Source organism: Prunus dulcis, chromosome 6, assembly GCF_902201215.1.
Source record: "Prunus dulcis chromosome 6, ALMONDv2, whole genome shotgun sequence".
Classification (NCBI taxonomy): Eukaryota; Viridiplantae; Streptophyta; class Magnoliopsida; order Rosales; family Rosaceae; genus Prunus; species Prunus dulcis.
In genome coordinates this window covers 5,581,367-5,594,862 of record NC_047655.1, presented here as the reverse complement: position 1 = coordinate 5,594,862, position 13,496 = coordinate 5,581,367, and the positions used below count along the sequence as shown (strand labels likewise).

The window sequence follows — 13,496 nt, the reverse complement described above, 5'->3', positions numbered from 1 at the left end:
TGTGATTGTGTCCGTTTACTGGTCGTATGATTCCAAAATCAAATTATGAATGTCGACAAGTCAGCTTGATCACCAACAAGGACAGTTGGGTGGGTCAACAGGGAAACACTACCTGACAAGATGTCGACTCAAAAGAATACAAGTTAGGCTTGTGAGTGTGTGAAAAGCCAAGAGATAAGCAAAGGCCCACTTAACTGTGTGGGGTTAGATTGCCCAGCCTTTTTCCTTGGATATAAAGAACCAAGTACCAGATTGGTATGGCCCATATGGTTGGTTTTTTCTCCATATGTCAGTTGCATGATGCTCACAAATTATGCATGTAAGGACGGTATAAAGATCTCTTCTCAACTGATGTAGACATTGCTATTGACTTGCTTTGCTTCAAGTGTTTTTTCCACTTATCCATGCGGGGTCCCTTTTAGATTCCGAAACAAGTGAGTCTATCTTTAGGTATTTCTTCTTAGGAGTTTACGTGTACGTAGAAGGATGTGTCACATTTGAAGTAGCAATCCTCGGTTTACATTGATGTAGAATGAATTGAGTATTACATTTGATTGAATTGTGGTTAAAGTAGGAGAAATTATCAGGGTTATCAAATACGCCTTTAAAATGTGAGTACGCCTTCCATGCTCTTATACTTTCGCACGCCTTTCATGCTTTTACATTTTTGCGCTTCTGGTTGCAAAAGTGATATAAGGGTGCTCGAATAACACTTCCCTTAAAGTATCAAATATACCACATGTACATGTCTCTATTTTTTAGGTAAACTAGAGAATGTTGAATCCACAAACGAGTAATTTTTTATTTAAAAACTGTTTTATATATATATACTTATTTATTTATTTATAATTTTACAAGAGAAAGACATGATAACCTCTTTGAAGTACCAATAATTTAGCTCCCTTTTTCAACCCTATGATAATTTTGAGCCATTTGCGCTAGCATAAAAGTATTGAAGATGCTCTCTACAAGTGTGGAAGGAGAGATCCTATTGGTGGTAAATTTGGGAAAGATTGAATAGTATACACAAAAAGTTTCTTGTTCCCCTAATCTCGAGCCATATAGTCAATAGGTAGGGTATGGTACCTAGGATACCAGCAGAGTTTGGCCCCAGCAGGCGTGGATCTTTGTCACCATCCTTTTGGAATCATGAACGTTTGCATCTTTATACTAACACACATATCACAGAAGGAGATTTATTAACCAAATGCTAGCTACTGGTATGAAAATTTGCTTAATGTGATACATTTTGCTTAAACTGCAATGGCTGCACTGGAATTGTCAATTGACCTCTTTATGTCTTCCAATAACATGAAATTCTGATTAAGACCCCCCAAAAAAAAAAACCGAGAGAAACATGAATATATTCTTTGGTCACTGGGAGAGTTGCCCACCACACATACATGAAAACAGAACTGGTTTTCTCTGGTCAACATGGTCTGAACCAAGCCATGGACTAGATTGAGGAGGAGCAACTTGACCATCAACAAACAGTGAGTTGGGTTGTGTAGCAGGCTGATGATCAGCTAAAGCAACCTCATCATCTGGTCCATAAATTGGTGGGTTTTCTCTATAATTTTCATTGGCTGCTCTTCTCTCCACTGCAAGGAAGTGACCAAGAGATGGAGGATGGTTGTTTTTGTTCACATTCTCACCATCTGTACTGTCCCTGGAACATAGAGAGAAAAAACACAATCTGAACTTGGTGGAGTTGTTGCTCTTCCTGTCTTTACAGACCTGATCAGTTTTTCTTCCCCTCAGTGATCTTCTTGATAGCTCTAGAATGTTATTGATTCCAATAAGGCTCCCAAGTGTAATGCTCCTGTCATGGAAAAAAGACCCTGTGGACTGCAACCCACCAAAGAAATTAACATGTAAACATATCAGCACACTCTCTTTCACCAATTTGTTCAAGAAATTAACACGAATTCTCAAGATTAAACTGACATCAAAAACTTAGAATTGTTAAGTTTGCAGCTGAGCAGACCATTTGAGGGCATTTTTTTTAGTATATAGTGAACAACTGTACATATGTACTATTTTTATTTCATAACACTACCATACAAATTGCAATAGTCTTGCCACTATGTCATCAATAAGACCATTCATTCAGAGCCAATTCTGACTGATGCTAATAGTTACTGTTCAGGGCTCAATTTTAACTTACAGTCCTTACTGAAAGTGTAGGAACAGCCTAAATTTCAAGTCATTAGGAGGGGTTACTATTACAACAAACAGACAAATTAAATGGCATTTTCAGTTCTATTTCAATTTCAAAATCAATTATCAATTCTTTTCTTTTTCAAAATCTGCCAAAAGAAATGATTTTTAAAAAAAACAGCTTTCATTCAAGCATATTTTGTCCATGAAGAAAACAAGCTGAAAGAAACAAAATAGAAGGTACTGCAAATAGTATATACCAATCATTTTCAGATCAAATATACATATAATATACAGATACACACAAACTAATTAATCCTGTGCCTATATGTATGACCTGTCTCACTACAAAATCCCAAATGAACCATCAAAGACAAGACTAGTATATATGAGAAAACTTATACCTTAAATATCTGTAATTTATACTAACCTCTGTGTCTAGATCTGAAGAGGAATCTGTAGAGGAAGTTGGAGAACCAGTGAGTAAAGTGTTGAATGACACTGAACCGGAAAACTCATTGTTTTGAGCCAACCCAACTCTCACATGCATTGGCTGCAAACCCAGAGGCCAGCCTTCCTCCTACGATCATATCAGTCAGGAAAATCATCAATTATGCATAAGCCTCCAACAAAAAATGACAAAATCAACATGACTGAGCAATGTGATAAGAATAGACCCACAAAGCTAGAAACAATATAGCAAATAATAAACATATCCACCGGCCATAGAAATTTAGTAAGAAAAACAAATGAATCAGAGCTAGTGTTGAACCCAGAGGGACAAAATCCAAGGAGAATGCGATAGAAGACAAAGCAGTACCTGTTGAGCCATGCTTGACAGGGGCCAAAAGCACTTGTGCTGCTCCTGTGACTGATTTGGCTTTGGTGAAGTTCAATGAGGTCACCTCAGGTAAATGAAACTGTCATTTCCTTAATTGGCATCGTAGATAAGCACAAAGGAGTTGCAGTGACTCAGAGATGACTGAGGTGAAAGTAATTGGGTAACTCTATATAGAGGTCATCTCTATGCACAGGAGATTAAGAACATCACCTGTACATTAGAAGGAGAGAGAGACAGAGAGAGAGAGAGAGAGAGAGAGAGAGTAAATAGCAAGAAGGAGGAGATCCAAAGTAAGAGGGGTAATCATTTGTTAGCACTGTTTCTCTGCTTTTCTTGGGTTTGTTGAGTGTTGACTAGAAAGAGAAAACAGAATCATTTTGTACTAAGAAAATGAAAATCAAGACTAAACAAAAGCATAAATCCAAGAAAGGTTCAGAAGCTGCTCTATAAAATGATATAAGTATATACCCCATCATCCTTCCCTACAAATAGATTAATACAATAAACAGTTACATTTTCCCTTTCTGTATTGCTATTGGAATACGGAAAATACTTGACTCCTTATATGTAAGGAGTCATTTCGCTTTACAAATGAACTACAATTTGACTAGTGTATATATATTCTTTGTTGTTGTATTTTTAATCAATTGTTTATGTATACTTTCATAGTTGCCAAGGAGTAGGAATGAAACCCTACATGTAAGAAGTGAAACAGTGTTCTTATAACAAAAGAACATTAACAAACTCTTCATTGCAGTGTTCTTCATTAATTCGGCCTCTCACAAAGCCCCATAAATTCTTTGTTATCCAATTATTAATACATACACTTCAAATTTGAAATAGAGAGCGTTATGCTAAGTACATGTGTTATCATTCATGTAGACTTATAATAACGTTAATACATATAAGAGTTTGTAGTTCAAGTGGTTAAGAGCATTTACTTATTTATGTGAGGTCTCAAGTTTGATTCTATTTTCTCCAATATCACTTGTATTAAAGAAATAATGATATAGTCGCCAATACGTGACGCTATGTTATCTTCAAATATAATAAATTATGATGGTTAAAAATGGTTTGAAGAAAATAAAATCGTTTGTATCGCATTGACTGCATTATTGATTGTATTATTTGCATCTTTGAAAGATTATGTGAGACATATGGTCTATAATTTAATCGTTAAATATACTGACATATGATTATTCAAGATCGTAGAGATCAATTGGTGCTTTTTAAAAAAAAATAAATTTTGGACGAGATCAATTGGTGCATATTAATTTGTAAAAGAGAGACTTTTATTTTGCTGGATCAACGGTCACATACTGCCATTGAGTGTTTCTCTTCTTTTGGCCCACAAGTCCCTTTTGTCGTGGGGCCAAGCCCAAACTTTTACTAACTGGGCCCACACAATATGACCTGTTGCTTTTTCCATATCTCCTCCTTTTGTGGGGGTAAAAACGTTTACCAGGTGTTGGTATTCTACTCCATGATCCAGCTGTTCACAGCAAGAGCATTTATCAACCTCTAACATCAATTATATCAAATGTTTTTTGAAATAGAGCTCGATTTGCATTTTGGTCTTTAAATTTTGAGTATAAATGATAACGATCTTTAAAGGTAAGCTGTGCATTTGGAGGAAAACTAGTTAGACCGATGAAGGAATAAAAGAGACCAACGTCGACCGTTTTACCCCTCAAATAGATGCTCAAATCGACACAAATGACGGAAAATGACTAAAATGCCACTCATAATAGAGTTTAAGAGGACTACATAATTGATTTCATTGACTAAAATGCAAATCAGAATATAGTTTACGGATTGAACCCTTCACTCAACCACCTCAACCACCCACATCCCCTAATTGTAGCATCTTCCCATCACAAGGACCCATAATCGCAAATCGCTCCATAATTTTCCCGTAAAGTATGATTGACGAGACAGGGCTTTTAAAAAGAGCAGGTGCATGTTTGCTTTGACCCTTAAAACCCCAAACCAGAGATCTTATTCAACCAAAGCCCAGTTTTTTGGGGTTGTTTTTGTATAAGACAAGTTGCTTCCTTGTGGCTGCAGAAGTTTAGCCCATTTAACGACAACTAGTCTGGGCTTACTTGAAAACTTTTGGCACTTCATTTTGAAGTTGGATGGTGGATCTTCAACTGTATTAACGACTCCTAAAACCAAGGGGAAGAGCACATTTCAAGAAAAATGCTCTTATCTTCTGGATATTGGACTAAATAGTTTGACCATTCTCCATGAACTTTAAAATTATTTTCTTTATTCACAAAATATGCACCCAATTACAATTAAATTGAGACTTATTTATATCAAACATCTTTTAGTGCATGTTTGACATTATTTATTTTGAGTTATAATAATTTTCTTTCACAATTTTGAATATTCATCTCGTTTGACCTGTTTCTTATTTACTATAATGGTATCCGTTTTTAATGTTGAAAAATGAGTATAGTCACATATAGGCTTGAAGCGATCATAACCTCCCCGAAGTCCGAGCGTATAATGAAAACACCCAAAACAAACATAGCCTAGCTCCATCCGTACGAAAAAGGATGCTCTAACTCAAATGACATTTGATAGAATGGAAAAGGGGCAGATCCTAAGCTCAAATATTCTCATTGTAAGCAAATATAGAAAAGAAAATATATTAATGTCTCAAAATACATGTTCGAAGCCTTCGCAAGATGCACGTTCGAAATGAAGTGATCAGATGTCTATGAGCATGCAAAACCACAAAATTGATAGAGCTCGAGTTGACAATCTTGTCTTAATATTTTCTTTAAATTATTCCTTTTTAAGTAATAACTTCTTTTCTTTTTCGTGTTTTGTTTTGGGTATAGGAGGGGTTCTTCAATCATTGTGTTACATCACTCACTGCAATTATAGACCACCTTATCCTAGTTAAGAAAAAATACTTGCATACATTAGATACCTACAAGTCTTTACTTATCTATCTCATTACGTGATAAGTGACGTACAAAAAAATGATAGAGAGCGACGAAATATGGAAACTTGCATACACCCGGATTAAACCTACCGTTCTCTCCTTATCTCTCTCCTCACATATTAAAGGTGATAGAGAAAGACGGGATGAATGCAAGTTAATTTTTCTTATCTCATTAGCTAGCTAGCAAAACTGCATTTATCACGTTTGTGGCTTTATATATTGCAAGAGGGCACTGCAAGTTGCTGCAGGAAACCAGTCGGCCCATGACCATTCAATTTGACATGTAGCTAAGCTGATGTAGTAGATGGATATGGCTGGCTTTTTGTACCTGCATGCAGCAACGGTACCACCAAATCCTAACCTACTGAAATTCAGACACCTCAGTTTCATAGTCAATTGGTTTGGCCCTATACAGGAAGACACAAAGTAATATTTTTTTGATGTGTGTGTGTGTGTAAATATATACGAGTTACTTGCATACAAGGAAAGTTCCCATATAATTCCGACTCCCAAAAAAACAGGTATAACATCCAAATTCCAATTATATACGTACTGCACTGACTTCCTTAACACCTGCACGAATTGATATTTTTCATATTTCATCAGGCATATTTCTTCTTAATTTCAATTTCAAAAAGAAAAAAAACAAAACAGGGAAAGAGAGAGAGGTGTCAGTAGGGTACCTCTCTGCAGGAAGTCAGTACACATAAACATCAATATGTTTGCCACAATTTTGCTTTCATATTTTTCATTTTTTTTGGGTTACAAGGCGGACGAAACAAAAAAACCAAAAAAAAGATTTAATAAAAAATACGTCCGGCCTAATCTATCATCATCCAAAATAGGAGCGAAAACAATAATTAAAATTATCTCTTATTAGAATTGTAAGTGTGAGAGCTTGGAATGATTATCAGAAAAAACCTACACCGATGGACAAGCTTAATTATGGTCATGGATGTAAAACATGTCCTTGGGTAGGTTGATCTTCCAAATCCACCAAGTTGGACCGCATTGCTTCTTTGTGTTCTTTATGCAAACATGAATTAATTAGACTAATCATTTTTTAATCCTTGTAACCAGACACAAATTTTGGGAGAAAGATCTCCAACCCGTCTCTAGCTCAAATACGACAATTCTGTCCAATATGTAATTAAAGGTCAACTTGTTAGAAATTGTGGATCAAACCCTCAACATATATAAATTAGTTCAACTAGTAGCAGAATTTCCATCTTTTAAGAAGAATCAAGGATTGAGTAGATCTCTCAAATTCATCAACAAGCGAGAGTTGGATTATTTTAGAGTTGGTTTCAAGTTTCAATAAACCTTCTACTTTGAACTTATATCTAAAATATTCCAAAACCAACAGAAAAATGAAAAAAGAAAGTATATATGCATCAAACCAAAATTCCTCGTGGTCTATACATATTGATTGAAATAATAAAAATTTGAAAACGCAAACACACACACTACAAACAGAGCTTATCTTGCTACCTACCATTCAACCCATTATCCATTTGGGGTTTTGGGAGGGAAATGGAAGAATTAGTTGGATGGAAGTGATAGTTGGAGAATGCATTCTGGTTGCATGGTGCAATAATTTTTGGACATATTCAATTGGTTGTCAAGTAAAAGGCTGATGTACTTGTGGTGGGAGCTGCAAAAGAGACCCAACATTAAGAGAAGGTAGGGGCCAATCAAGGCCTCCTTGAATTCAGAGAGAGAGAGAGAGATAGATCATATATGTAGTAGTAGAAGTACTAGCACTCTTTGATTATTATTGCTAGCTGTTATTTGATAATTTTCTGTCATGTCGTCTATGGAGGAATATACCACATGGGTTTGCTCACCTCTGGTAAAAACAATGCAGGCTAAGGATGTTTGCATCTCTTGGACAAGTCAATGCAGGCCACTCCATTTCCAAACAAATTAAGAAAGTCAATGCCATCCAATCGCCATTCTATAGAAACTACAGAGAGAGAGAGAGAGAGAGAGAGATCATCATCAATTCCTTTCAGTTTTGTGAACAGTGCTTCCCTTCTGTAAAGACACATTATTTCACCTCCATTACAAGGTACTACAATTATATAACACCTGGATTCAAAGTAAAAAACTTGGGGGCCTATATATTATTAATGGAATGGAACCCTATGCAAAATTCATCCTTGATAAATTACAGAAGTTACATAATCTGATTCAGATCTGGGCCAATTTCCCATTGTCCCAAAAAAAGGAAAAAACAAGGAAATTAATTAAGAAGATGAATTTGATGAGATCAACTGAGAAACCTGAACACTACACATCAACATGGAGAAGAGTACACCGCTATAACATTGATCACCAAATATTCCAGTAATTGGTATAAAATGTAAATTTGGTTCCACATATTCAGAGATCAAGCTGATCACCATATGCCTTGCTTTTTTAGCCTCCTACACTCTAAGTTTCTTCTTAATCTTACCACCGACATGAACATCTGCAAGAAGATCATCCACCGGAGGAAACAGCGATTCGATCTCGCTCGATAGATGCAGTAAAATTCTGGGGTGGCCTGCTCCTTTTCGCTTCTTTAGCGGAAGTGACTTGGGTTTTCTTGGCGCAGGTGGACACTGGAGGTTCATTGTGATTTTGTGATCCAAAGATGTAGGAGTCTTCAACCCTTCATCATCCAGAACGCCATCAACATTATCGTCTTGCTGGAGGAGCCTGCAGAATTCTCCTGCCGATGGAATTTGGACCTTCAAAGACGAAACGAACATGTCGAAGTTGTCTTCTTGCTTCTCTTCTGAGCTTTGTAATTGGCCTCCATCTTCTTCTTTGTTTTTGCAACGTGACGTTTGGCACTCGCGGCGATGGAAATCCAACGTGGGTCTCACCAAGAAATTGAAGTCCATGGAGCTCAGAGGGCCATGATTTTTCTGAGAAACCAACATTTGAGAATTTGGAGGAGGGCTAATATTTGTCTCGCCATCCATGATTAATGGAATTGACTTGGAGAAGGTGTACGTGTACATAAAAAGGGTTTTAATTCAATGACAGAATGAATGAGATTTGGAAAAAGAGAACCACCAACAAAACAAAGGGAAAAAATACAAGGCAACACGGGTTTTTAAATGGGATTGATGAACCAGGAATATTATCTCCAAATCTCCATGCACCTTTTCTATCAGCTTCTTTGGATTCTAGCCCCCCTCAAGAAAACATACACAGAAAGAAAGAAGGAAAGAGAAAGAGAGAAAGAGAGAAAGAGAGAGAGAATTTGGGAAGCTTTCAAAACACTACTTCGGCGAAGGATCCAATGCAGCAAATATACACCTCTCAACACATCATCTCTCTCTCTCTCTCTCTCTCTCTCTCTCTCTCTCTCTCTCTCTCTCTTATGTTGCTCTACTATAACTGGGAGAGAGTGGGGTCACTTTTTTTTCCTCAAGGAAGCACAGAGGTCAGCCGTTAAAATAACCACAATAAAATCTGGTTTAGGCAAAAAGGGATCTCTTTATTTCTGATTTGGACGAACTTTGATGCATCTCTTCACGTGGTTTACTACAGCGAAACCATCTGATCTGATCCCATCTTAACGTGCATGTTTTCCATTTGTTCTTGTCCTCTCTCTCGTCTTCTCGCGATATTTTGGAAGAATTTGTGTCGGATAGTGATTGTTTGTTCCGAAAGAAAAAGGAACTTTTCTTCTTGCGTTTTTCTTTTTCTAACCTAACTTTCCCGAGAATTTTTTTTTTTTTCTCCATGGACGCATACGAAGCCGGTTCTTATTTAAATGTCCGGCCGCAAGAATAACTACAAATTAATATGTCTCTGTCTCTATATATATATATCATATATTATATAATGTGTATATAATGGGCTGACACTCAGGCCATATGCATATTTATTCATTGTTTTATTTGCTCCACCACCACGCATGGCGAAATGAGCTCCACACCATGCACGTTGTGTTGTTGTACATTTATAACAACCAGTTTGAGCTTTCCCTGCTGGCATTTATATATTTATATTTGAAACTTATTTAATTTTTCTTTTGGTTTTTACCTATGAAGAATTATCTCTAGGTGTAGAATTTTGCCATTTATTTATGTTTTTGGTATAATTAAGTTGATGGTGATTAAAAAAGAAAAAATGCCTTTACTGGCATGCCTTTACTAGCTATGAAACTGCGTTGTTTGCTTTCCTTTCACATATGGCAGTCCTTTCACATCCGTCGTGTATTAAACTTTTATATAAGTTATAGATTGCATCGAGTTTTATTAGTGACTGTTCTTTTAAAGAACTCATTCCCGATTCACAAGTGACAATTTGTACCAAATTCCAAACTAATGTGCAGACTCATGATGGTTTGGGTTGGATTGTATTTGAATTGATTCATTTTGATGAATCTCACCATTCTCTGTGGAACTTGTAAAACACAATATGTTCCCATATTATCCAATTTAATAAGTTTAATTTGAGCAGTTATAAATTCATCAAACAACGAAGGGTGAGAGATAGTTCCGTCCAAACCACAGGTTGTGTTGAATTGGGCAATATAAAGGATTCCATGAATTCCTCTCTATTTTCTAGCGATTTAATTATGGATCCTGAGACGAAGATTATGACAACCGAAGCTTGCGACGATGTTTTTCGTATGGATTACCTTAAGGGAATCGGAGGTGTCTTGAGCCTCAGGTTATGTCAATGTGTACTGCATATCATATATATATATATATATATATATATATATATATAGGGTGGGTTATATAATATATATTGTGGCGAACATATCTCTGGGTAGTGGGGGACTGGTTGAACGTAGTAGGTAGAAGAAGTGTGAGAGAAATCCAGCTTTTGATGTCCTTTTATGTTCTTTTTAAACCAAAATCATCTACTCTTTAACAAAAAAACCAACATCATCTCCATTTTTTGAAAAGTTGTTTAAACTTCTGTTACAAGCATTTCTCGTATTCTCAATATGATTTTGTTTTTGTTTTTTAATTCAACGAGGGAAACTGAATTTGAACTTAGAATCTCTTATAATTAAAAATAAATAAATAAAAATAAATTATCAAGAATCATACGGCCTGGCTCATCTATTGGCGTAGTTCGATTTGCTGGATGGCTGAAGGGTACATTTTTTTTACTGGATTTTCTTCTTGTGTGAATTTTTAAGGTCAAAGTTTTAATAAGGCAACTCGTTTTTTGTCATCATATATTTTATTGTGATTTCTTTCAGCCAGCTAATGATGTTATTCTTCTTTGATAAAACCAAAGTTAATTAGATTTTTAACTTTCTCTTTGATATCTTATTTACTAATTTCAAGTGAAAGGAATTAGTGAATCTAAAATTCGACGCTAATCCAAAACCAAATGATTGACAAAAACATAATCTGTGAGCCCCCACGTCCTGTAATTTCCTCAGATTCATGGGCCAAGTGGTGACCACTGCATACATTGCAGAAGACTATTTTTTCATGAGAGAGAGAGAGAGAGAGAGAGAGAGAGAGAGAAGGCTGCCTTGGCTGCATTATATGGGGTTGCTTGCACATGATGGGTCCCCCTTACCAACTGCAGACCATGTTGTGGAGTGGCATCATGCATGGAGAATTATGGCCTTGGATTCTTCATTCCATTGTGGAATTTCCGATCCATGCCGGCCCCTGGAAGATCCAATTTCAGATCGATCTGGTTAAATTTATAAACAACTTTGTTTTTTTATTTATTTATAAAAATAATAATAAAAGAAAAAAACACTTAAGAGTGAGCAGAAATATCCCATGCGTGCGTTTCTCCTGAGACGACAAATTAACGATATTAATGTCTGCAAAGTAGGGGACCCAATTGGATTGCTTGGGTTTCACCGCATCTTGGACATCGTAATATAACAGGGTCCAAATTTGAGGACATGGCTCGTGGCTCATGTTTTGGAGGTCTATAGTTTGCCCTTAATGTATCCAATTAATTACATTCTTAATTAGTTACGCACAACAGTCTCGGGGTCTAAGAAATTATGATCACTTATCGTTGGATGTTAATCTAACGGTTCAAAAAAATTTCTTAAAAAAATTGCAAGAGTGAGTGAACCGTTGAATTTACATTTAACGATGAGTGACCACAAATCTCTTGAACCTCTGTAGTCCAAGAGATCGGGAATGTACACACAATTTCATCTTCTTCGTGTAGGACTATAGCACAATGCAATCACACATTGACATGGTGCTAGTCAAGTTTAACGATGCCACATTGTGTGACCTATCTACTCGTGTTATAATACGCTTATATTTATTAGTACTAGCCGCCACAGGTTTATTAGTAACATTTATGCAGGTTTAATAGTAAAAACTCAAAAATAAATAATAATTCTTGAATTCTAATAATTATTATATTTAAAATTTTAAAAAAAAACTGCTATGATATTCAGAAATGTTTATTTTCTCACTGAGAATATGCAATCATATGATGTATAATCCAGACTAATAGTTTATTAATTAACATAGGATAAATGTATGCATAAAACTTATAACCAAGGGGGGGACATGTAAAAATAGTCCCAAATAAATGTTCCATAAGTACAATTAGCTTTTCTTTATTGTTTTCTGGGATAAGGTTGTTTAATTAACTAATTTATTAATCCATGATTATTGTGGGGATGGAAAGGATTAGCATGTTATGATAACGTGGGGTAAGAAGCTAAAATATATAATAATAAAAAAAGTAAAGATAGAGTACATTACACACAAACTCTCATGGCACATAATTGCATCTCATGCTCATGCCTAATCATTTTGCTTCCCCCTTCCATCTTCGATCATCATGTCCCATCTCTCACAAGGAAAATTCTTACCCCCTCCTATTTTTCAACCCTTTTTTCCTCCTTTCTTTTCGCGCGCTTTTGTTTCCTACACTAAAAAAAGAAATTTGCTCATGATGACTTGCCCACCATTTTCTGCAGGCAAAATTAGGATGTGGGAAAAAGATGGGGGAGTTTTGAAGCTAGGTAATTATAGTGAGGCCAAAAGTTGGTGTGCCTGCAGCCAAACCCTACCACATATATATACATGGGAAGTTGGCTAGTAGGTAGAAGGCAAACGAGGAATCACATTGTACAACTTGTTTCCCCCTCTTTCATCAGTTAGGGTGTCAATTTGTACTAATGGATCGTGTTTGTGTCAAAAATAATCGATTCAAATATGATCTGATTCAAAGGTAATTTATTTAATTAAGCATGTCAACTAACCCAACATTAGCTCAATTTATTGATTATCTTGTTTTGTTTAGGCTGACCCACGTACATTATCAACAAAAGCTTAAAAGTAAGTTTCCTTTATTTCTAAGTTGAACATATCACTTATAAGCCATAAAAAATAGTCATATTGTAGCACATCTCATACGAACACATATTAATAGTTTGTGAGGTAAAATTCCTCTAGACTAAGCTAAGCAAAAACACAAGTGATCGAGCTGAGCTCAGCTCAAGGTGGTCAAGCTGAGCTAGATATCTAGTGGTTGAGCTGGGCTTGAGCCAGATCGTCATATAATTATCCGATCGTA

At 36.0% G+C, this 13,496-nt stretch overlaps 2 protein-coding genes across 2 annotated transcripts; both read right to left on the bottom strand.

Moving 5' to 3' along the window:
• Positions 1 to 1,247: 1,247 nt before the first annotated feature.
• Positions 1,248 to 3,434, bottom strand: LOC117631605 (uncharacterized protein At3g17950-like). The gene is made up of 3 exons (XM_034364854.1): positions 2,981 to 3,434; positions 2,591 to 2,740; positions 1,248 to 1,848 (listed from the first exon to the last, which is right to left on the bottom strand). Exons 1-3 carry the CDS (start codon positions 2,990 to 2,992, stop codon positions 1,375 to 1,377), a joined length of 636 nt encoding a protein of 211 aa, XP_034220745.1. The 5' UTR covers positions 2,993 to 3,434; the 3' UTR covers positions 1,248 to 1,374.
• Positions 3,435 to 7,957: 4,523 nt separating this feature from the next.
• LOC117631988 lies at positions 7,958 to 9,321 on the bottom strand. The gene has a single exon (XM_034365347.1). The coding sequence runs from the start codon at positions 8,969 to 8,971 to the stop codon at positions 8,390 to 8,392; it is 582 nt and encodes a 193-aa protein (XP_034221238.1). The 5' UTR covers positions 8,972 to 9,321; the 3' UTR covers positions 7,958 to 8,389.
• Positions 9,322 to 13,496: the final 4,175 nt, after the last annotated feature.

Coding starts and splice junctions, on each gene's coding strand:
- LOC117631605 (XM_034364854.1), bottom strand. Junction 1,849..2,590: donor CTTCAGATCTAGACACAGAG/GTTAGTATAAAT, acceptor GGTGGGTTGCAG/TCCACAGGGTCTTTTTTCCA.
- LOC117631988 (XM_034365347.1), bottom strand. CDS start 8,971: ATGTACACGTACACCTTCTCCAAGTCAATTCCATTAATCATGGATGGC.